General features: G+C 41.9%; 1 protein-coding gene across 2 annotated transcripts in view; it reads right to left on the bottom strand.

Annotated features, from left to right (window-relative positions):
- LOC140739061 (EGF-like repeat and discoidin I-like domain-containing protein 3) overlaps positions 1-24932 on the bottom strand; it is a 292599-nt gene that overhangs the window by 55675 nt on the left and 211992 nt on the right. For both annotated transcript variants that reach the window (XM_073067021.1, XM_073067017.1), the window contains one exon: positions 11503-11687. In XM_073067021.1, coding sequence (XP_072923122.1) covers positions 11503-11687 — 185 coding nt within the window. The remainder of the gene's footprint in view (positions 1-11502; positions 11688-24932) is intronic.

Below are 24932 nucleotides of genomic sequence, written 5' to 3'. Positions count from 1 at the left end.
AGCAAACCAAAGAAGCCATTTTGATTACATACACAGTACATTGTAGACTAGAATATTCCATGGCTGTTTTGAACATGCTCACGGATTTTCCATTTTGATGGGTTATTAATGGAGGGGGATTGTTCTGTCTAGGATATTTAGTTGAGATTGAAATGGGCTGAATGGTTTCCTCTGGGCTGTCCCAGTACAATCTTGGGTGTGTTGGCTGATAACATACAGCAGAATATGTCGCTGGTGTTTTGATGTACATGTGACAAATCTTGATTAGGTAATCAATGCAAGGTTACATACAAAAATGCAAAAGAAATCTCGCCATACAACATGTTGAGTTCTACAGGTCCTGCTGATTAAATATTCTAGTCTCCTTTACACAAATATCATCATTATGGGGTGTATCATATGATGTGGGTGATTATAGTCTGCCATCTGTCTTTAATCTGAGAAGTCTAATCAGCCTTGAGTCTTCCCTTATTTTGCCTGTGGGGAAGACACTCTTCACATGGTTGTTCTTATTCTTGTCTCAATCTGTGACCATGATTGTTCTTGGCAAGTTTTTCTACAGAAGTGGTTTTCCATTGTTGCCTTCTGGGCAAGATCTTTACAAGATGGGTGACCCCAGTCATTGTCAATACTCTTCAGAGATTGTCTGCCTGGCATCAGTGGTCGCATCACCAGGACTTGTGATGTGCACCATCTTCTCATATGACCATCCACCACTTGCTCCCATGGTTTCATGTGACCCTGATTGGGGGACCAAGCAGGTGTCACACCTTGCCCAAGGGTGATCTGCAGGCTAGCAGAGGGAAGGAGTGTCTTATACCTCCTTTGGTAGAGATGTATCTCTACCCTGCAAGTTACATACAAAATGTAAAATAAATCTTGCCTTACTCTTGTACAATATGTTGGTTTCTACAGATCCTGCTGTTTAAACACATTTGTCTTCTTTACACAAACATAGCTTTCCTAAAAAAACAGCACACTCCTGTTTTCCTTGAATGATGATGGATTTACTGAATCATTTGCTTTGCCAGAAGAAATTGAATATATTGATCATGCTAATTTCTATCAGTCTAATGCATCACATAATCATTACCACAGTCTTCCTCAACATGGGAAATGAGACCCAACAAGCCCCATGGGCTTAAGACACCAACAAATTTGTTGATCCCTCATTTTTTTAGAATGGAATTAGGCCATCACAGTTGATTTATTATTCCCTGCAACCCCATCTCCGGCCTTCTTCCTGTAACCTTTGACTCCCTTACTAATGAAGAATCTATCAACCTCTGTTTTAAATATACCCAATAACTTGGTCTTCACAGACATCTGTGGCAACAAATGCCACAGATTCAACATCCTCTGGCTGAAGAAATTTCTCCTTTTCTTTGTTTTAAAGGGATGTTCCTCTATTCTGTGGCCGTGCCCTCTGGTTCTAGACCACCCCCCACCCCCCCCAGGAACCATTGTCTCCACATCTACTCCATCTCAGACTTTCAATATTTGATAGGTTTCAATGAAATCCCCCCTCATACTTCTAAACTCCATTGACTACAGTCTCAATTCATCAAATGCTCCTCATACATTAACCTTTTCATTGCCAGGATCATTCTCATGAACCTCCTCTAGATCCTCTCCAATATCAGCACATCCTTTCTAAGATAAGGATCCCAAAATTGCTCACAATACTTCAAGTGTGGTCTGATCAATGCCTTATAAAGCCTCAGCATTACCACCTTGTTTTTATATTCTAGTCCTCTCCAAATGAATGCTAACTTTGTATTTGCCTTTTTTTCTACTACCTTCAAGTTAATCTTTAGGGCACCCTGCAAAAGGACTCCTAAGCCCCTTTGCACCTCTGATTTATACATTTTCACCCCATTTAATAAATTGACTACACCTTTATTCCTTCTACTGAAGTGCATGACTATACACTTCCCTGCACTATATTCACTACACTGTCCTTCTGCAGACCCCCTGCTTCTCAACACTGCCTGCCCCTCCACCAATCTTCATATTGTCTGCAAACTTGACCACAAAACCATCAATTTCATCATCCAAATCATTGACATATAACATGAAAAGAAGAGGTTCCAACACTGACCCCTGTGGAACAGCACAACTCACTGGCAGCCAACCAGAAAAGGCTCCTTTTATTCCCACTGGTTGTCTCCTGCTGGTCAACCAATCTTCTATCCTTGCTAATATTATAGATATTTATTGAAGAAACCTTGAGGCCTCAAGTCCAATGGGACATTCTTTTTCTTTCCTTATCAAAAATAAAGTCAAAAATCTTCTCCACCAATACACTAATGGCTTACTTTGACCAGCACAGACATAGAACAGTGCAACAGATGAACAGGCCATTTGGCCCATAATGTCTATGCCATCCATGATGTCAAACGACACTTATCCCATATGCCTGCAGGAGATCCATATCTCTCCATGCTTATGTTTCTTTCTAGATGCCTCTTAAATGCCACTATTCTGTCTATGTCCAGCACTACCCCTTCCAGGCACCTCCCACCTTAAACCTACTGTATGTCCTGAATTTTTTTTTACCTTTGTGAAGAGACTAACTTTCTAGCTCTAGAGAAAACAATCCAAGCCTGCCCAGCCTCTCCTTATAGCTAATATTTTCTATTCCAGGCAGCATTGTGGTGAGCCTCCACTGCAGTCTCTCCAAAGTGTCCACATTCTCCCTATAATGGGGTGAACAGAACTGTAGACACAAATCCAAAAGCAGCCTAACAATACTTTAACTCTTTTTCCTGGCTCTTATACTGAATGCCATGAGTGAGTAACACAAATGTTTCACTATGACTTCTTTACTGCCCTGTCCACTTGTGTTTCCACTTTCAGTCAGCTATGGACTTGCACCCCAAGGTCCTTCTGTACATCAATGTTTTTGAGTCCTGTCATTTACAGGGTGCAATTCCTTTGCATTTGACCTCCCAAACTGCAAAAGTGCACACTGATCAGGATTAAACCCTGTCTGCCATTTCTCTGCACATGATCTGTATCTTTGAACAACCTTCTTTGCTACCCAGAACTCCACCAATCTTTGCGCCTTACTAATCAGCCGAGAAAAATTCCTGGCCCCATTTGCCCATTCTAATACTACGCTTGAGTACATTGCTGCTTCCTGATTTAGTCTCAGATTTATCTATCACATGTATATTGAAACATACAGTGAAATGTCTTGTGTTAAAAACCAACACAACCAAAGCATGTGCCGGGGGCAGCCCGCAAATGTCGCCACATCTTCCGGTGCCAATATAGCATGCTCACAGTGTCCAGCAGAAGAAAACAGAAGAGAACAAGCAACAAATCAACAACAGCAAGACAATTTATAATGTCAACTGACCTAGCGACTGGTAGGTCTTCGGACTGTGGGAGGAAACCGGAGCAGCTGGAGGAAACCCATGTAGTCACGGGGGAACGTACAAACTCCTTACAGACAGTGGCAGGACTTGAACTTAGGTCGCCTGTACTCTAAAGCGCAGTGCCAACCACTACGCTTCTGTGCCGCCGATTCCACACATACATCGGATAAACAACTTGATTGTCTATGAATTCTGTTGCAAATAGCAGTAATCTAAGTAAAGTACCACATTCTGGACTCATCACTAAGGATAGGCAGCTATACTTCCACCACGATTATCCTAGACAGTCCCTGATTTGGATTTTTTTTAAAAATCATGTTTACGTTGAAATATACAGTGAACTGTATCGTTTGTGATAACAATCAAGGATGAGCTGGGAGCAGCCCTCGAATGCCACCACACATTCTGGCGCCAAAAAGCAACAACAAATCAAGCCCCTTTCCTCCCTCCCACCAACCCACACACATGGACAGTCCTCCAGGCTTCCAATCACCAGTATCCAAATTTCTTTATATTGTTTAAGATCTTTCTCTGATTTCAGCTTCCTAAACCTTATTGATGCTTCTGTTATTTTCTTGACTAAAATTATAACATCACCATCCAAGGTTCCCAAAACTTCTGTCCTTGTCTTTCCTTCATTGCTATGTGCAGTAAAATAGTATGAAAAATCCTACAGGAGGTACTAGATAAGGCCCAGTCCATTATGGGTAAAGCCCTCCCAACCATTGAGCACATCTACACAAAACACTGTCACAGGAAAGGGGCATCCATCATCAGGGGACCCCCCCCCCCCCCACCACCCAGGTCATGCTCTCTTCCATCAGGAAGAAGGTACAGGAGGCTCAGGACTCACCATCACCAGGTTCAGGATCAGTTATTACCCCTCAAACAATGGGGGTTCTTAAACCAATGGGGATTAACCCCTCTACTTCACTTTCTCCATCATTGAAATATTCCCACAACCTATGGACTCACTTTCAAGGACTCTTCATTTCACACTCTCAATATTTATTACTTAATTATTATTATTATTATTATTATTATTATTACTATTGCTATTATTTCTTTTTGTATTTGCGGTTTGTTGTCTTTTGCGCACTGGTTGATGTGCACAAGTTGGTGTGATCTTTCACTGATTTTGTTATGGTTATTACTCTATGGATTTATTGAGTATGCATACAAAGAAATGAATCTCAGGGTTGTATATGGTGACATGTATGTACTTCGATAATAAATTTACTTTGAACTTAGAACACTTATGTCAGCCAATATTTTGAAAAACAATTCTAGGTTGTTAATGGCATGAATCCAAGCAGCTTTTCTATGTTGTCTTTTCTTTGTATGATTTACCTTTAATTCACTTCTATATGATTGAGTTGCATTTTTTTTTCGGGATTTAACTTTCCAAATGCACTTCACTTTAGATCGCTGGGGGAATGCTCTGCTATCGGAGAAGGGAGACTGCCTTTTGATTGCTGGGGTATCGTTTGCTACTGGAGAGGGGAGAGGCTGCCACTGTGCCCAGAGAATGTTATCTGAATTTTCTGCGTTTTGGATACAGACTTGGACTATAGACGTTTTTCAGTCTTATAGTTTCTTTCTGTTCTGTGTTTTTTGCCCTATCTTTCTCATCTTCTGTGTGTGGGGAGGGGGATTTAAGGGTTCCTGTGCCTGTTCCATTTTTGGTTTTCTTTGTGTGGGAAGGAGCAATGTGGGGATTGATAATCGTGCTGCCATTCTTTTCTTTTCTTGGTTTCCTGGCTATCTGGAGAAGAAGAATTTCAGAGTTGTATATTTTGATAATAAATGAACCTTTGAGCCTTTGAACTTTCATTCCTCCAGAAGTGAAAAAGTTGAAAAAGAAAATTTTCAGGAAAATTAAAGAGGAATATTTTATAGACAATGGGTATAGTCAAAAGTCTTTGTTTTACTTTGGAAACATACTCAAGTAACACATAATAATTCAACACATCATTCTCGGCAACTTACTCCATCATCAATGAGAACCATACTACCAAACAAATCTTTACCTCAACCTCCCCCCCCCCCCCCACAACTCTCCATTTTCCACAGGGATCACTCCCTCCATTCCTCCTTGTCTATTCTCCTTCCTGGCACTTATCCCTGCAAGTGACAGAATTGCTACACTTGCCCATTCACCTCCTCCCTCACCTCCATTCGGTGTCCCAAACAGTCCTTCCAGTCAAGGCAACACTTCCCCTGTGAATCTGTTGAGGTCGCCTCTTGTATCCGGTGCTCCCAAAATGGCCTCCTCTACATTGTGAGACCCGATGTACATTTGGAGACTGCTGTATCTGCTCAGAATTTCCTGGTGACCAACCATTTTACTTCCCTCCCCCCAATCCTATCCTGATATGCCAGTCAATGGCTCCCTCTTCTGCCCCGATGAAGCCAATCACAGGGTGGAAGAGCAACACCTCATATTTTGTCTAGGTAGTCTCCAACTTGACGGCATGAACATCGATTTCTCCGTCTGCTATTTTTTTCTTTATTTTTCATTTACCCTCCCCCTTTCCTTCTATTGCCCCTCTGGCCTTTTACCTCTTCTCCTCACCCACCCATTACCTCCCCCTGTGCCCATCCTCCTTCCCTTTCTCCCATAGTCCACTCTCCTCTCCTATCAGATTCCTTCCTCTCCAGCCCTTTACCTTTCTCACCCACCTGTCTTCACCTATCACTCCTCCCAACTTTTTTTTATCCTGGTATCTTCCCCCGTTCTTTCCTGTCCTGCAGAAGGTCTCGGCCTGAAACATCAACAGTTTATTTTCATAGATGCTGCCTGACCTGCTGAATTCCTCAACATATTTTTTGTGTTGCTCTCAATTTCCAGCATGTACTCAATCTCTTGTTTACAACTTGTTCAGGTAAATTTCTAAAGAGAGTTCCATATATAAGTATCAGATACATACTAAACACATTGACGAAGGAAGAAAAGTAGATGTAGTGTATATGGATTTCAGCAAGCCATTTGATAGGGTACCCCATGCAAGGCTTATTGAGAAAGTAAGGAGGCATGGGATCCAAGGGGAAATTGCTTTGTTGATCCAGAACTGGCTTGCCCACAGAAGGCAAAGAGTGGTTGTTTATGGGTCATATTCCGCATGGAGGTCAGTCACCAGTGGAGTGCCTCAGGGATCTGTTCTGGGACCCCTTCTCTTCGTGATTTTTATAAATGACCTGGATGAAGAAGTGGAAGGATGGGTTCGTAAATTTGCTGATGACACAAAAGTTGGGGGTGTTGTGGATAGTGTGGAGGGCTGTCAGAGGTTACAGTGGGACATTGATAGGATGCAAAACTGGGTTGAGAAGTGGCAGATGGAGTTCAACCCAGATAAGCATGAGGTGGTTCATTTTGGTAGGATGAATATGATGGCAGAATATAGCATTAATGGTAGGACTCTTGGCAGTGTGGAGAATCAGAGGGATCTTAGGGTCCGAGTCCATGGGACTCTCAAAGCTGCCACGCAGGTTGACTCTGTGGTTAAGAAGGCATATGATGTATTGGCCTTCATCAACCATGGGATTGAATTTAAGAGCCGAGAGGTAATGTTACAGCTATATAGGACCCTGATCAGGCCCTACTTGGAGTACTGTGCTCAGTTCTTGTCACCGCACTACAGGAAGGATGTGGAAACTATAGAAAAGGTGCAGAGGAGATTTACAAGGATGTTGCCTGGATTGGGGAGCATGGCTTATGAGAATAGGTTGAGTGAACACGGCCTTTTCTCCTTAGAGCGACAGAGGATGAGAGGTGACCTGACAGAGGTATATAAGATGATGAGAGGCATTGATTGTGTGGATAGTCAGAAGCTTTTTCCCCAGGGCTGAAATGGTTAATACAAGAGGGCACAGTTTTAAGTTGCTTGGAAGTAGATACAGAGAAGATGTCAGGGGTAAATTTTTTACGCAAAGTGATGGGTGCGTGGAATGGGCTGCAGGCAATGGTGGTGGAGGCAGATAGAATAGAGTCTTTTAAGAGACTCCTGGATAGGTACATGGAGCTTAGAAAAATAGAGGGCTGTGGGTAACCTTAGGTAATTTTTAAGCAAGTACGTGTTTGGCACAGCATTGTGGGCCGAAGGGCCTGTATTCTGCTGTAGGTTTTCTATGTTTTTCTATTATCCTATCTACATTAATACTGAGATGAATCAACAATTCCTCCAAGAGGACCACAAAGAGCAATGCTGGCTGGAGTCAAGGCTTTATGCTTTGGCTCTTGGTAGGGCCAAACTGGTCAAAAGGCAGAGGCCAGACTAAGAGTGGTTCACCTGTCCTCCAGGTTTGGGGGTTTAACTCAGGGCTAACATCACTGACTGGTAAAACAAAATAGTTATGGATACTGCAATGAAGAATCCTACATCTGAGTGGCTAAGGACAGACAGAGCTGGTGAACCTTCATTTCTACCCTAGATACCAGCAGTGTAATGGGCAATAACTAAATAAGAATGAACAACTGCTTTGAAAATTTGCCCCCTGTCCATCTTGGTTTCTCATATCTCACTCACAGAATTTGCTGGCTTTATCCTTAGACAAAAAAAAATATAAAATCAATGGTGAAAATACTCAGTAGACACAACAACATCAGTTCAGAGAGAACCAGGTTGGCAATGAATCAGTGATAAGTTATTAATCAAAGACTTTAACCCTGTTCTCTCTTCTCTGATGTTATTTAAAACTTGGTATTTGCTTTAAATTTCACAGCCACATTGGACTTCCTTTAAGCTTTATTATCTATTCTTTGCTAAAGAGATGTCCAACTTTCTATACCGCAGTCTCTGGACTGTCGCAATGAATTAGTATTTGATACATCTTGTCCACGTGGAAAACCTTGTAGCTCAATCTTTTCTGTCTATTTCATTCTGTACTGACCAAAGGTATTTCAGTCTTGGATTTTACTTCTGATCTGACCTCCATCACCAAATGTAAATTTTGAGGTATTTAGCCCTAATAAGTAATGTTAATAGTGCTGTTTCATTTGGCTGTATTCATGTATGATTAAATAACAATTAAACATTAACTTGAACTAATAAAAGGTACAGAAATTGGATTCAATTTTTTTTTACATCAAACTTGTCAAGAAAAACCCCACCTACTATGAACATTGTAGCCCTTCGGCCCACAATGTTGTGCTAAACTATATAAACCTTCTCCACCATTAATTCTCCATCACAGTCCTGCCGGAGGGTTTCAGTCCGAAATGCCAACTGTACCTTTTCCATAGATGCTGCCTGGCCTGCTGAGTTCCTCAAGCATTTTGTGTGTGTTGCTCGGATTTCCAGCATATGCAGATTTTCTCTTGTTCGTGGTCCACCATTAATCTAACCGTTCCTACTATACAGCCTATACCCTTCATTTCTCTTACACCCATAAACTTATCTAAGATGTCTTTGTATCAGCCTCCTGGATTATCCCACTGCTGAACAGTGCTTCTCAAAGTGACAGGAGAAGACTACAGTATAAACTTTGAGGTTGTTAATGATTATTACGAAAACTGCAGTGTGACTACAGTTGGAGATGTGTGCATTGTTCTCTGCTTAGTATCACACAGTATTGAGCCATGGGACAGCATGAGTGCTGTCAGATATGAGGAAGCATGTTTTGAAGAAATAATGGTCAGTCTATGGATGTGGAAGCTTTAGAGAGGGTGCGGAGGAGATTTACCAGGATGCTGGCTGGATGACTGAACTCATTTTATCTTAGCTTGAGCAAGCTAGGGCTTTTCTCTTTGGAGCAAAGGCAGATGAGAGGTGACTTGATATGCAATATGATAAGAGGCCAAGATAGAGTGGTCAGAAATGACTAATGTGTGGGCGGCATAATTTGAAGGTGATTGGAGAAAGTATAGGAGGGATATCAGCGGCAAGTTTTATTTTACACAAAGTGGTGGGTGCATCGAGTGCCCTAGAGATAGTAGTGTTAAAGGCATAACATTAGTGGCATTTGAGAGACTCTTAGGCGCATGCATGAAAGAAAAATGGATGGCTATGTTGGAGGGAAGGGTTAGATTGATCTTTGTGTAGGTTAAAAGGCCAGGACATCATCATGGGCTGAAGGGGCTGTATCCTGCTGTGTTGTTTAAAGTTCTTTGTTTGGCCTCCATAGCCTTTTCCAAGGCAAGTTACACTGGTTCAACACCCAGGTCAACAACCTCCTTCTTATCTCAGTCCTACATGTCACCTTTTCAACAAATGGTTGTTCGTCAGTCTTTGTGTGTAGTCTTTCAATGATTCTATTGTATTTCTTTGTACTAATGTGAATGCCTGCAAGAAAATGAATCTCATGAGAGTATATGGTGACATAGTAAATTTGGACAATAAGGCCATAAGACACTGGAGCAGAATTAGGCCATTTGGCCCATCAAGTCTGCTCTGCCATTTGATCATGGCTGATCCATTTACTTTGAACTTTAATACCGGAAGGTTTCTAAAAGAAGGGAAGTGAATAGGAAAAAACCCCAAAATGGCATCTTTCCCACAGGTGAAAGCAAGCAGATAATATAAAACTAAAGATTAAAGATTTAGGTAATACTGCTGCAAGAACATTTCATACAGAGGAACTGAAGCAGGAGGACACACACGTTACAGCACTGTACTTTAAAAGTTGGAATATTTGATCTCCCACATTTCCCCTGATTCCATGGGATTCCAATTACAGCATAACTGTTTTGAATCCCAAGAACGTAAGGAAGAAGTATGTAATGACATTGCAGTATTCACTTAGGATATAAAGACTTAAAGATTCATGTGGGAATACAGTCAGCCCTCCTTATCAGCGGGGGATTGGTTCCGGGACCCTTCGCGGATACCAAAAAACGCGGATGCTCAAGTCCCTTATTCAACCTATCTCAATATGGTGGACCTTAGGACCCAGCGGAACCCCAGACCTTATTTAACCTGTCTCAGTGCGGTGGACATTAGGACCCAGCGGCAGAGATCTGAATCCGTAGTGTTTCTGTTCACGAAAATAATCACGATAACGATTGAAAATAAAGTGGAAATAATAAAGCGATCGGAAAGAGGTGAAATGCCATTGGTCATTGCAAAAGTGTTAGGCTACGTCGGTCAACAATCAGAACAATTTTAAAGGATAAAGTGAGAAAGGTCCTGCCCCGGTGAAAGTTACAATTATTACTAAGCAATGCAGTGGTTTAATTATTGGGTTTTGGGGTTTTGAGTTTTTGATCCTCCACATCAACCCGGCATGGTGGAGAGCGCACTCGACAGCGGCCTGTCACTGGATTGAATTCCGTTCCCGAGCCCGGCGCTGAAACATACGTTCTTAAGTATTTTATATGCATAGAAAGGTAAAATATATACTATATACGAAGACAAATGTTTGACTAACTGACGCTAAATTACACCGGATGTACCTGTTCCAACTTACTTAGTAAGAGAACTTACGATTTTTTTCGATCCCGATCCACAGTAACCCATGCACATCCTCTCGTATACTTTAAATCATCTCTAGATTACTCATAATACCTAACACAATGTAAATGCTATGTAAAATAGTTGTTATACTGCATTGTTTAGGGAATAATGACAAGAAAAAAAAGTCTATACATGCCCGAACAACAAGTGCTGGAAGAGCACTTTCGGGTTTTCTCAATTCGCAGTTGGTTGAATTTGTGCATGTGGAATTCGCGGAAAAGGAGGGCCAACTGTATTGAATAAACTGTAAACTTCAATACCTGCATCTAGATGTTCATTAAAATACTTTTTCTAAATTGTAGGAGCCAGGAATTCATTACTGGATTGTATGTTGAATAATAACGTAGAACAGCAAAGTTCAGACACTTCGCCCCACAATGTAATGTTGATCTTTTAGTCTACTCCACAATCAATCTACACAAAATGCTGGAGGAACTCAAACAGGTCAGACAACATCTATGCAGGGAAATAAACAGTTGATATTTCAGGCTGAGACCTGTCATCAGGTCTCCTGATGAAGAGCCTTGGCCCAAAACATCAACTGTTTATTTGACTGTGGTACAGGAGGTTCCTAATAAAGTGGCCATTGAGCGTATGTTGATAAGGAGCAGAGACATGAAACGTACATGGTTAATGAAAGAACAATATTTTGAAAATACATTGAGTACCTGCAGCCACTGTGACTGATCACTGCGTCCTGAAGTCCAGGCGTTTATCTTTCCCTGTTTATCCAGTCGAGCTTTACAGGGTTCCCAGGTAAACATGTCCATATTTAAGGTCCTAAAGACGTTGGAAGCAGTTATCTGATAATCCTGGATATGTCCTGACTTCATGCCCAGAGGTTCTGAGCAACCTAAAGGAAAAGAATAAATTTAAAATAGAATTTCAAATCACCTTCAATAAATAATTCACTAGACTTAAATTTACCAAGGTATTGTGAAGAATTTTTTCTCTAGAATTGTACAAAGTTGAGCTGTGATCACCCCTGGTACGGTGGGCAGTTGTGGGTACCATATTTAGAAAGAAAATCCAACCACCCACCTTTCCCCTCACCTACCTCCACCTATCACCAGCCAACTTGTCCTCCTCCATCTCCCCCCACCTTCTCATTCTGGCATCTTTTGTTCCAGTCCTGATGAAGGGTCTCGCCCCAAAATGTTGATTGTTTATTCTTCTCCACAGATGCTGTCTGATTTGATGAGCTCTTCCAGCATTTTGTGTGTGTGTGTTACTCAGGAAATCCAGCTCCCCATCTTCCCCCTCACGTGGCTTCACCTATAACCTTCACTCCCCCCCCACCTTCTTAGACAAGCTTCTTCCCCCTTCCTTTCCAGTTCTGATGAAGGGTCTTAGACTGTTCATTCCCCTCTATAAATGCTGCCTGACCTACTGCATTTCTCCAGCATTTTTGTGTCTGTTACTCTGGATTTCTAGCATCTGCAGAATCTCTTGTGTTTTTGATTGGCTGAGTTCCTCCAGCAATTTGGGTGAATTATTTATGAAGGATGAAAGAGCAAGACCGGTTTACCAGAAAAATATCATTCAGATTTGTATTCATTCAGGTTTGCATTCTGTGGAATTTAAAACTTTAGCACCTCCTCCTGGTGCCCTTCCTCCTTCCCTTTCTCCCATAGTCCACTCTCCTCTCCTATCAGATCCCTTCCTCACCAGCCCTTTACCTTTCCTACCCACCTGGCTTCACCTATCACCTTCCAGCTATTCTCCTTCCCATCCCTCCTAACCTTTTTATTCTGGTATCTTCCCCCTTCCTTTCCAGCCCTGAAGAAGGGCCTCCGCCCAAAAATGTTGACTGTTTACTCCTTTCCATAGATGCTGCCTGACCTGCTGTGTTCCTCCAGCATTTTGTGTGTGTTGCTTTAAGAATTGATCTGACTTAGGTTTTCAAGACATCATGTCATCCCTGGAGCTGTGAATAACAATGTAAAGCATTTGCATCTATGTTGTCTTTCTGTCAATGTGCTTGGCAAGGCCTGCCTGTAAACGTACCACCGAGCTTATGAACATAGATAAAATGCTGGAGGAGCTCAGCAGGTCAGGCAGCCTCTACGGACAGGAGTAATCAGTCAATGTTTCAGGCTAAGATCCTTCATCAGGACTGGAAATGAAGGTGGCTGAAGCCAGAAAAACAAGATGTGGGGAGGGGAAGGAGTACAAACTGGTAGGTGATAGGTGAAGCCATGTGAGGGGGGAGCTGAGTGATGAAGTAGGAAACTGGGAAGGGTGAAGTGGAAGAGATTGCACTTAGACACGACTGAACTTATAAGTATTTTGGGGTAAGCTGTATTACCTTTTATGATTCCTAAGAAAGGAAGATTTTAACACGTTTTATCTAATAGAAACTCAATGACCAGCAGCAGATTTGTACTAAATGCAATTTTAAACTCTGCCTCTTCTCTCTAAATGCAGGTGCTGATAATGTCACTGGAATTAAATTACACTATTAACTGATACCAGTGACAGGAAGCTCGTGTGCTCTTACATGCTGAATCACGTAATGGAAAAGGCATTTTGTTGTTTGATTAGGTGCAGAAATTTGCAGGATGCCTTAAGGAACATTAATTCACTCCTGCCATAGACCTTTCCTTTTTCTGAATGAAAGGACCGTGGGATTTTTCCACCACCCTGAATCAGAATCAAAGTTAACAAATTTCATGACAAATACCAGTGATATTAAATTGAATTATGATTCAAATAATAGATTTACTTTGAACTTTTGAAGATCTTATGTCCATAAAGTGACATAAAGTATATGTTCCGATGCTGGGGGAGTCCAGAACCAGAGGCCACAGTTTAAGAATAATGGGTAGGCCATTTAGAACGGAGTTCAGGAAAAACTTTTTCACCCAGAGAGTTGTGGATCTGTGGAATGCTCTACTTCAGAAGGCAGTGGAGGCCAATTCTCTGAATGCTTTCAAGAAAGAGTTAGATAGAGCTCTTAAAGATAGTGGAGTCAAGGGATATGGGGAGAAGGGAGGAACAGGGTACTGATAGTGGATGATCAGCCATGATCACATTGAATGGTAGTGCTGGCTCAAAGGGCCAAATGACCTACTCCTGCACCTATTGTCTATTGCTAGGCACAGGAGTGTGGGTACATAAGGTGACTGACAGGAAATGACAAAATCGTGTTGGTGGGGGGGGGGGTGTGGATGGAGATGCTGATCAGACTTACTGCTGGGGGTAAGTAACTGTTGTTGAACCTGGTGGTCCTTGCTTGGATGCTACATAGCCTCCTCCCAGATGGGAGTGGGACAAACAGTCCCTGAGCTGGGTGGATGGGATCGTACATGACGTTACTGGCAAACTGTGCAAGAAGAAAGAAGACAGACTGTGCAAAAATGAAGTTAATAATGCTGTGAATGTGAGTTGTACAGTCGGACTTTGAACTTGTAGAGTTGGTGAAAGTCAGTCCAAAGGTTGTGGAATCAGGTTTATTACCACTAACGTGTCATGAAAGACATAAAATATGATGAATCGACTCTTCTCGGGCTTCCAGCTGGGTATTGATTATAACCATCTTCATTAGGGATGAAGATGGCAGAACTTGTCATTGAAATGCCGGTTATAATTGATACCTGTAACCAGCTGGAAGCCCGAGAAGAGTTTATTTATCATTTTACATGAAATATATCATAATTTACAATAATAAATAAATAAATCATGCCAGAAGCAAGAGCGAGAATAGTGAGGTTGTGTTCGTGGGTTCTTGGTCCATTCAGAAATCTGATGGCAGAGGGCAAGCAGCTGATCCTGAAAGAGAGACTGTGTGTCTTCGGGTTCCCATACCTCCTCCTTGATGGTTGCAATGAGAAGAGGGCATGTCTTTAGTGGAGAGGGTCCTTCATGATGGATTCTGCCCAGTGCCAATTTGTAGTTCCGAGCCTCGTGATTTTTGCTATCTTTGCAACTGATATTGTGTCTTCAGAGCACCATTGTTGTGTCTCTGGCAGTTTGAGGCTAGCAGGGCACAGCAACTAAACATTAAAATAAAGAATATCCCATGGTTGGAAGTGGGCTCGCGTTGAACAGCATGCGTTTAGCAACATATTTAATTGCTGTTCGGGAATTACAATTATTTGGTGAATGCTTCCATTATGAAATAGTTTGGCTTTTTGTCAAATACTTATCGAATTTCACTGTACTGAAACTGCGTAACTGCTGTTTCACAGGCACTTAATGCAAAGATAAGCACCACTTGATTGCAGCTTGTATTGCTGTGTGGTATAGAGAATCAGGTTTATTATCTCAATCTTATATGATTTGAAATTTGTTGTACTGCTGCAGCAGTACAATGCAAAGGCTGAAAATTTACTATCAATTACAAAATCTAAAGTGCAAAAATGCGGTAATAACAAAGTAGTATTTGTGGGTCCATGGTCCCATCAGAAATCTGATGACAGAGGAGAAGCTGTTCCTGAATTGTTGTGTGATCTCCCCTCATTCTCCTATGTTCTAGGGAGTCAAGCTCCAATGTATTCAATCTTCCCCTGCAACTCAACTACTCAAGTTCCGGCAAAATCCTTGTAAATTTTCTCTGCACTCTTTCAATTTTATTTCTATCTTTCCTGTAGGTAGGTGACCAGAACTGCACACAATATTCCAAATTTGGTCTCAACAACATCTTATACAACATTAACATACCATCCTAACTTCTGTACTGAAGAAGCCAGTGTGCCAAAAGCTTTTTTATGACCTTGTCTACCTGTGATGTCACTTTCAATGAATGATTGATCTGTGTTCCCAGATCCCTCTGTTGTACTGCCCTACCATTTATTGTTTCAGTCCTGCCCTGGTTGGTCCTACTGAAGTACAACACCTCACACTTGTCTGCATTAAATTCCATCTGCCATTTTTCAGCCCATTTTACTTGCTGATCCAGATCTTGTTGCAAGCTTTGATAGCATCCTCACAGCCCATTACACTCCCAAACTTGGTGACATCTGCAAATTTGCTGATTGACTTTACATTGTAATCTAATTCATTAATATAGATGATAAACAACAATGGACCCAACGCCGTACTCTGCAGGACACCAAAAGTCACTGGCCTCCAGTCAAAAAGACAACCATCTACTATCACTCTTTTTCTTCTCCTGCTAAGCCAATACTGAATCCAATTTATTATTTCCATCCCGAATGGCAAATTACTTAACCTTCTGAACCACATCCCACCATGCAGAATTTATTAAATGTCTTTGAGAAGTCTATGTAGACAACACTCACCACCCTCCTTTCATCAACCTTTTGGGGAACCTCCTCAGAAAACCCTGTATGTTTTGTTAGATATGACCTACCACACACAAAGCCATGTTGACTATCTGTAATAGGCCCTGTCTATTCAAATTTGGGACAGCACAGTGCCATAGATGTTAGCATAGTGCTTTACGGGCTCATTCCGATGGCCCAACCAATGGCAGGAGGAGGCACAGTGACGAGGTTTCTCGCAGGTCGGCGACCCTTGTTTAAAAGTACAGCAGGGACAAAAGGTTATCGTTGGGAGTAGGCCAGTGGTGAGGGTGGGAGGGTCAGGGTTTGTCTCGAAAGAGGCGTTGTCTCTGAGTAAGCTTCTGTTAAGGTTCCCTTTTTTCCCTCTTACTGTACCAAGTGTACTAAACAGTTGTTATGTGTTCTTCATGTCGGATGTCTCCCAGGGAACTACGACTGTGTGAAGTGCATCCAGCTGCAGCTCCTTGAGGACTGTGTTAGGGATGTGGTTTGCAGGGGAGAGTATGGCGATAATTGATCAGAATTATAGGGAAGTAGTCACCCCGAAGTTGCAGGAGGCGAGTGTGTAGGCCTCTGTTAATCTCGATAAACCATGGATTTGTGCCTTGGAAAGTTTCCAGGAGAGGGGCACAAGCCTGGGCAAGGTTTTTTTTATGGAAGACTGGCAGTTGCCCAAGCTCCCCTCTCCACGCTACCGATGTTGTCCAAGGAAAGGGCATTAGGACCCATACAGCTTAGCACCGGTGTCGTCCATGGTTAAGTGCCTTGCTCAAGGACACGCACGCAGCCTCAGCCAAGGCTCGAACTAGCGACCTTCAGATTACTAGACGGACGCCTTAACCACTTGGCCACACATCTGACTGTCAGGAGAAATGGAAATATGAATAGGCAGTGAGCACAGAGCATACCTGTGGCTATTCCCCCTCAAAAATAAGTATACTACTTTGGATACTATTGTTGGGGATGACCTACCAGGGGAAATACCATGGAAACTGGGTTATGGGTGCTGAGCATAGGTCCATGGTGCAGAAAGGAAAGAGGGAGAAATGGGGAGCAGTAGTGATAGGGCACTCAGGATTCAAGGTACAAACAGGAGATTCTGTGGACGTGAACCGGACACCCGGATAGGATGTTGCTTCCCAGGTGCCAGGGTCAGAGATGTCTTGGATCACATTCACAACATTTTGGAGAGGGAAGGAGAACAGCCAGGTGTCTTGGTGTATATTGGTACCAATGACATAAGAAGGAAAAGCAAAGAGCTAGGTAGAAAGCTGAGAAGCAGGACCCCGGGTAGTAATTTCTGGATTGCTCCCAGTGTTATGCACCAGTGAGGGTCAAAATAGGATGATTTGGAAAATTAATGCATGGCAGAGAAGTTGGTGCAGGGAATGGGGCTTCAGATTCCTGGATCATTGGGATCTATTCTGGGGGAGATATGACCTGTTCAAAAGTGACGGGTTGCACCTAAACCTGGGGGGAAGCCAATATTCTCGCAGGCAGGTTTGTCAGAGCTGTTGGGGAGGCTTTAAACCAATTAGACAGGCAGGTGGGAACCAGATTGAAAGGACTCAGGATAGGATGGATGGTAAAAAAGCAAAGATAGTGTGCAGTTGGACTGTCAGGAAGGGCAGGCAGATGATAGGACAAAACTGCAGCCAATAGGGTGAGCACCAGTGCATTAGGGATGCAGAATCAAAAAGGGGAAGCAAATACAGTACTCAAAGTGTCATATCCCAATGCATGGAGTATAAGAAATAAGGTGGATGATCTTGTTGCACTATTACAGATTGCCAGGTATGATGCTGTGGCCATAACAGAATCATGGCTGAATGATGGTTGAGGTTAGGAGCTAAATGTCCAAGGTTATACGTTATATCAGAGTGATTGGAAGGTAGGCACAGTGAATGGCGTGGCTCTGCTGGTAAAGAATGGCATTAAATCAGTAGGAAGATGTAACATGGGATCGGAAGATGTTGGATACTTGTGGGCTGAATTAAGAAAAGGATGCTGATGGCAGTTATATACAGGCCTCCCAACAGTAGCTGGGATGTGGACCACAGATTACACCAGGAAATAGAAAAGGCATGTCAAAAAGGGCAATGTTATGATAGTCATGGGAGATTTCACCATGCAGATCGATTGGGAAAATCAGGTTGGAAATGGATCTCAAGAGAGTGAGTTTGTTGAATGCCTATGAGATGATTTTTTAGAGCAGTTTGTTATTGAACCTACTAGGGAATCAGCCAAATTGGAATCGGCATTGTGTAATGAACCGGAGGTGATTAGGGAGCTTAAGGTAAAAGAACCCTTAGGAGGTAGTGATTACGATATGACTGAGTTCATCTTGCAATTTGATGGGGAAAAAGTTAAGTCTGACATAGCAGTATTTCAGTGGAGTAAAGTGCTATGAGAGAGAAGTTGGCCATAGTAAATTGGAAGGAGATGCTGGCAGAGATGACACCAGAGCAGCAATGGCTTGAGTTTCTGGGAGAAATGAGGAAGGTGCAGGACAGATGTGTTCCAAAAACAAAGAAATACTCCCATGTCAAAATAGTACAACTGTGGTTGACAAGGGAAGTCATAGCTATTGTAAAAACAAAAGAGAAGGCATACAACACAACTAAAATTAGTGGGAAGACTGAGGATTGGGAAGCTTTTAAAACCCTTCAGAGAGCAACTAAAAGAATCATTAGGAGGGAAAAGAAAAATATGAAAGCAAGCTAGCAAACAATATCAAAGTTAGTAAAAGTTTTTACTATGAGGCATTGATCGTGTGGATAGTCAGAGGCTTTTTCCCAGGGCTAAAATGGCTAGCACAAGAGGGCACAGTTTTAAGGTGCTTGGAAGCGGGTACAGAGGAGATGTCAGGGGTAAGTTTTTTACACAGAGAGTGGTGAGTGTGTGGAATGGGCTGCCGGCGATGGTGTTGGAGGCGGATACAATAGGGTCTTTTAAGAGACTACTGGACAGGTACATGGAGCTCAAAAAAATAGAGGGCTAACGGTGACCCTAGGTAATTTCCAAGGTAATGACATGTTCGGCACAGCTTTGTGGGCTGACGGGCCTGTAGGTTTTCTATGTTTCTAATAAAAGAGAGATGAGAGTGGATATAGGGCCGCTAGAAAATAAGGCCGGAGAAATAATAATGGCGGGCCAAGGAGATGGGAGATGAACAAAATGATTATTTTGCTTTAGTCTTCACTGTGGAGGACATTAGCAGTGGGCCAGATGTTGAAGGGTGCGAGGGAAGAGAAGTGAGTGCAGTTACTATAACAAGGAAGAAGGTGCTCAAAAAGCTGAAAGTCCTAAGGGTACATGAATCACTCAGACCAGATGACCTGCATCCTAGGGTTCTGAAAGAGGTAGCAGTAGAGATTGTGGAGGCATTAGTAATGATCTCTCAAAAATCAAAGAACTCTGGATGGTGCCAGAGGACTGGAAAATTGCAAATGTCTCTTCACTCTTTAAGAAAGGAGGAAGCCAGCAGAAAGGAAATTATAGACCAGTTAGCCTGATTTCAGTGTATGGGAAGATGTTGGAGTCAATTGTTAAGGATGAGGTTATGAAGTACTTGGTGACACAGGACAAGACAAGACAACATCAGCATGGTGAAAATCTTACCTGACAAACCTGTTGAAATTCTTTGAGGAGATTACACATATGATAGATAAAGGGGATGCAGTTGATTTTGTATATTTGGACTTTCAGATGGCCTTTAACAAGGTGCCATACACGAGGCTGCTTACCAAGTTAAGAGCCCATGGTATTACAGGAAAGTTACTGATATGGTTAGAACATTGGCTGATTTGTAGGAGGTAGTGATTGAGAATAAAAGGGTCCCTTTCTGGTTGGCTGCCTGTGTGGATCCTTGGGAATCGATGGTGGGACCGCTTCTTTTTATGCTGTATATATTGATTTAGATAATGGAACAGATGGCTTTGTTGCCAAGTTTGCAGATGATACAAAGGTGGTGGAGAGGCAGGTAGTGTTGAGGAATCAGGTAGGATGCAGAAGGACTTAGACAGATGAGGAGAATGGGCAAGAAAGTGGCAAATGAAATACAATGTTGGAAAACGCATGGTCATGCACTTTGGTAGAAGAAATAAATGTGCAGACTATTTTCTAAATAGGGAGAAAATCCAAAAATCTGAGATGCAAAGGGGCTTTGGAGTGCTTGTGCAGCATACCCTAAAGGTTAATTTGCAGGTAGAGTCAATGATGAGGAAGGTAAATGCAATGTTAGCCTTCATTTCAAGAGGTGTAGAATACACGAGCAATGATGTGATGCTGAGGCTTTATAAGGCACTGGTGAAGCCTCACCTTGAGGATTGTGAACAGTTTTGGGCTCCTCATCTAAGAAAATACGAGCTGGGATTTGAGAGGTTTCAGAGGCGATTCACAAGGATGATTCTGGGAATGAAAGGGTTACCATACAAGGAATGTTCGATAGCTCTGGGTCTGTACAATTTAGAAGGATAATGGAGCGGGGGGAGGATCTCACTGAATGTTGAAAGGTCTAGTCAGGATAAATGTGGAAAGGATGTTTCCCATGGTGGGGGAGTCTCGGACAAGAGGTTACAGGCTCATTTAAAACAGACATGCGGAGAAATTTCTTTAGCAAAAGGGTGGTGAATTTGTTACTACAGCAGCTATGGAGGCCAGGTTGTTGGGTGTGCTTAAGGCAGAGCTTGATAAGCTTTTGATTGGACATGGCATCAAAAGTTACGATGAGAAGGCGGGGGAGTGGGACTGAGGAGGGGAATAAAGGATCAGCCATGATTGAACGGCTGAACAGACTCGACAGGCCAAATGGCCTTATTCTGCTCTTATGTCTTATAATCTTTACAGTAGCAGTGACTTGGGTTCAATTCCCACTGCTGACTGTAAGGAGTTTGTATGTTCTCCCTGTGACCGTGTGGATTTCCTCTGGGTGCTCCAGTTTCTTCACACGGTCCAAAGACGTACTGGGTGGTAGGTTAATTGGTCATTGTGAATTGTTTTGTGATTAGGCTCGGATTAAATTTGTGGGTTGCTGATGGCGTGGGTCGAAGGGCCGGAAGGGCCTATTCCCTGCTGTATGTCAAAAAATAAATATAATTGTTATATAACTTGTCCCTTAGAATACCTTCTAATAACTTCCCCACAATGACATCGAGCTCACCAGCCTTAATTTCCCAGCTTATTCTCAGAGCTTTTCTTGAACAGTGGAGCAATATTACTTATCCTCTGTGCTTCAGTACATCACCCATGGTTAAGGTCATTTTAAATATCTCTGCCAGTGCCCTGGCAATTTCTGTACTCAGCTCCCATGATGTCTGATTATTGTCGATCGTACACTCAATGGCCACTTTATGAGGAACATCCTGTAGCCACTAATAAAGTTGCCACAGAGTGTAAAGTAATTTTTAACTGTTACCCTGTACAGTATGTTTTGCCTGTCGATGTTCACAGCCAGAGGGGGAAGTTTCTGGTAAACATCACCTGCTGAGCATGTGGGAATAATAATGCCCAAATAGAAAGCGTGATGCCCTCATTAATTACTGAGACGGCTAGTATAATGCTTATTATGTTCAGTCTTCAGGGAAATAACTTCAAAGCCCAATGCATTCGTACATTCGCCAATTTCCATCTCTGTGTTTTTATGTAACATATGCAGTCACCTATTCACCAAATTGCCATCAGGGAGACGCAACAAGTCCATCACCACAAGAATTACACGTCATCTCTGAAGCTTCTTTCCTGTAGCTATGCAGCTTCTCAAAAAACTCACTCAGGTGTAATAACCTAACTGTTCCTGCACAGCATCCATTAAATGGTCTTTCCTGTTCTGATGATAGTTATTGAGTCTGTTCGTATGTTCACATTTATTTCAGTCTGATTATTTGGCATTTGTGCATGTGACTGTTCTGCTAATTGCTGATTGCTCAGAGCCATTTGCACTATTGTCCTGATGCTATTACGTTGTCTGTTATGGTATTGTCCCGTGTTTTATGCTTGACACTGAACCACAATCAGTTCTGCTATGTTTCATATTCTGGCAATAAAGTGATTCTGAATCTGATATTCTTTAATCTTTAACAATAAAATGAGCCTTTCTGATTCCTTTCTGTGTAACATAATATGTATCTGCACTTGAACATTCTGTTGTAGTCAGCCTCTGGAATTATGGACAAAGATGACCCTGTATCCAGCTCCATTTTCAGTTTTACACCAGACACATCTGTTGTGATCCATATGATTTTGTGATCTATTTCAGCTATACTATGCAGCACTAGGCATGACAGTTCAGCTTTGTCAGACTCTATGTTGTCTGCTTCTGTTTTACATTCACTAACTTTATGCTTTTGCTTAATTTTGTGTCTGAGACTTTTTACACAGTTATGCTTTTCGTCTGCCTTGCACACTCTCTTTACGTGATCTTGTCTTTGACACTTCCTGCACTTTTTCTTTGAACCAACAGTTATTTGCATCATGGGAGGATTTGTCACAAAAATAACATTTCTTTGCACCATTCAGGAACATCTTGTGCATTTCACATTTTAACTTCCTTTTCTGTAGTTCTGCTGTATCCTTTGCTGCAGTCTTTAATGATATTGCAATGGTCAATGCCTATGCTAGGGTTAGGTCTCTTTCGCATAGTAGCCTTTTCTAAGTGCATTGACTATGCATACCACATATAAGCCTGTCCCTTAATGCATCAGGAGGTCCATCTCTAAAGTTATGGTACTGGGAAAGTTTGTTCAGTTTTGTTATGTATTCAGAAATGCTTTCATCCTTTGGTTCCTTTTGTAAAATCTAAATCTCTCAACTATTACTAGTGGTTTAGGGCTCAAGTGATTTTGTAAAATTGTAACAATTTCATCAAATATCTTGCCTGCTGGCTTTGCACTGTTTTACTAAGTTGCGTAAGAGATAGTACATTCTTGCATAAGCTAAGAAGCATAGGGGCTTTATTTTCTCCATGTTGTTCATGTTACAATACAGCTCAAGCTTCTCGATATACAACTCCCAGCCATCATTAGCATCAACAAATTCATCAACTTTCCCGACTGAAGCCAGCACTATGCTATTTTCACTTTAAATTCAGCATGTCTTTCACTATTACTATGTGCTGTATTCATGCATTTATTAGAGTCTGCGATGACCTTCTCGTGCTGCTTAACCCTCACTGTTTCGTTCTGTAACTGTTGGCGCGTTCGTGATATTTTCTGACATTCAGGTTTGTACTTGTTGCCAGTTTGTGTCTGTGTACAACTACATTTTGATTAAATAAAAGCACACACACGGGAGACGGCTTTAACTCGGTGTATTCACGTTGCAATGAGAGAGAGAGAGAGATGGAGAACTGTGTGGATGCATAGACAACAGTACAAGTGCAGACAACAGATCAATACGTAGTGCTACGGGGAGTCATTGCTCTGAAAGAAAAAGATGCATTAATTACAGGAATCTGCTTGCAGGATTCCCTCAAGGTTAATTTGCAGCTTGAGTCAGTGATAAGCGAGGCAAGTTCTATGTTAGCTTTCACTTGGAGAGGACTAGAATATAAGAACAAGGATGTAATGCTGACTTTATAAGCATTTGTCAGACGACACTTGGAATATTGTGAGCAGTTTTGGGCACTTTATCTAAGAAAAGATGTGGCAGCATTGTAGAGAGTCCAGAGGAGATTCATGAGAATAATTCCGGGAACAAATGTGTTAGCATATCGGGAATGTTTGATGGCTCTGGGCCTGTACTCACTGAAGTTCGGAAGAATGAAATGAGGGGGGTTTTCATTGAAAGCTATAGAATATCAAAAGGCTTATTTAGAGAGTTCACTCAATGTATTCATCATCAAGCCCTGCCTTTGCAAGTGTAGATTAATATTACTCTTCAGAATCTTTTCCAATGATTTCCCTTGAGTTACTGATGGACTTGCTGGCTTGTAATGTTCTGGCCAATACTGCAGCCTGTTTTAAATAATGCTAAGATTAAAGAAGTGAAATTATCTGTCAAAACACTAGCAGTCTTTTCCCTTACCACACTGGAGAACACATTTCATCAGGCCAAGCGGATTTAATCACCTTTAAGGCTGTTAAGAAATCTAATATTTCCACCATTTTGACGGCCTTTCCCTTCACCTATCAGGCTATTGAATCGGTGTGGATAACTTCATTCACCTCATCACTGAACTGATTCCGCAAACTGTGAACTCACATTCAAGGAATCTACAGCTCATGTTCGCAGTATAATTAATTAATTTATTTTTCTTTTTATATTTGCACAATTTGTCTTCTGCTTCACAGTGTTTATCAATCTTTGTCTGTAGTTTTTCATAAATCCTGTTGTATTTCTTTGATCAAATGTGAATGCCAGCAAGAAAATAAATCTCAGGGTATGACATGATGACACAAACGTATTTTGATAACATATTGACTTTGAACTTTGGTAATTTGTTCTAGAACAACACTGTCCCCTGCCTGAATTTTCCTTCTACAATGTCCTCCTTCATAGTGAAGGGTTATTATTAGTCCTCACTTAAGACTACATACATAGAACATAGAACAGGACAGTATAGTACAGGAAAAGGCCATTCAGCCCACAATGTTGTGCCCAACTGGCACATGAGCTCTTGTTCCATGCACATTTGTCTACTTTTTGCCATTTGGACACAACTCTTTTCCTGGTTTGTCTTTTGCCCTTGACATTAAATATTTTCTTCAATCTATCATCTATCTCTTCCCAGTTTGTACTCCTCCCCCCACCTTATTCTGGCTTCTTCCTCCTTACTTTCCGGTCCTGATGAAGGGTTGCAGCCAGAAATGTTGACAGCATATTCCTTTCCATGGCTGCTGCCTGATCTGCTGAGT

Source organism: Hemitrygon akajei, chromosome 2 (genome assembly GCF_048418815.1).
Source record: "Hemitrygon akajei chromosome 2, sHemAka1.3, whole genome shotgun sequence".
Classification (NCBI taxonomy): domain Eukaryota; kingdom Metazoa; phylum Chordata; class Chondrichthyes; order Myliobatiformes; family Dasyatidae; genus Hemitrygon; species Hemitrygon akajei.
This window is presented reverse-complemented; position numbering and strand designations above follow the sequence as displayed.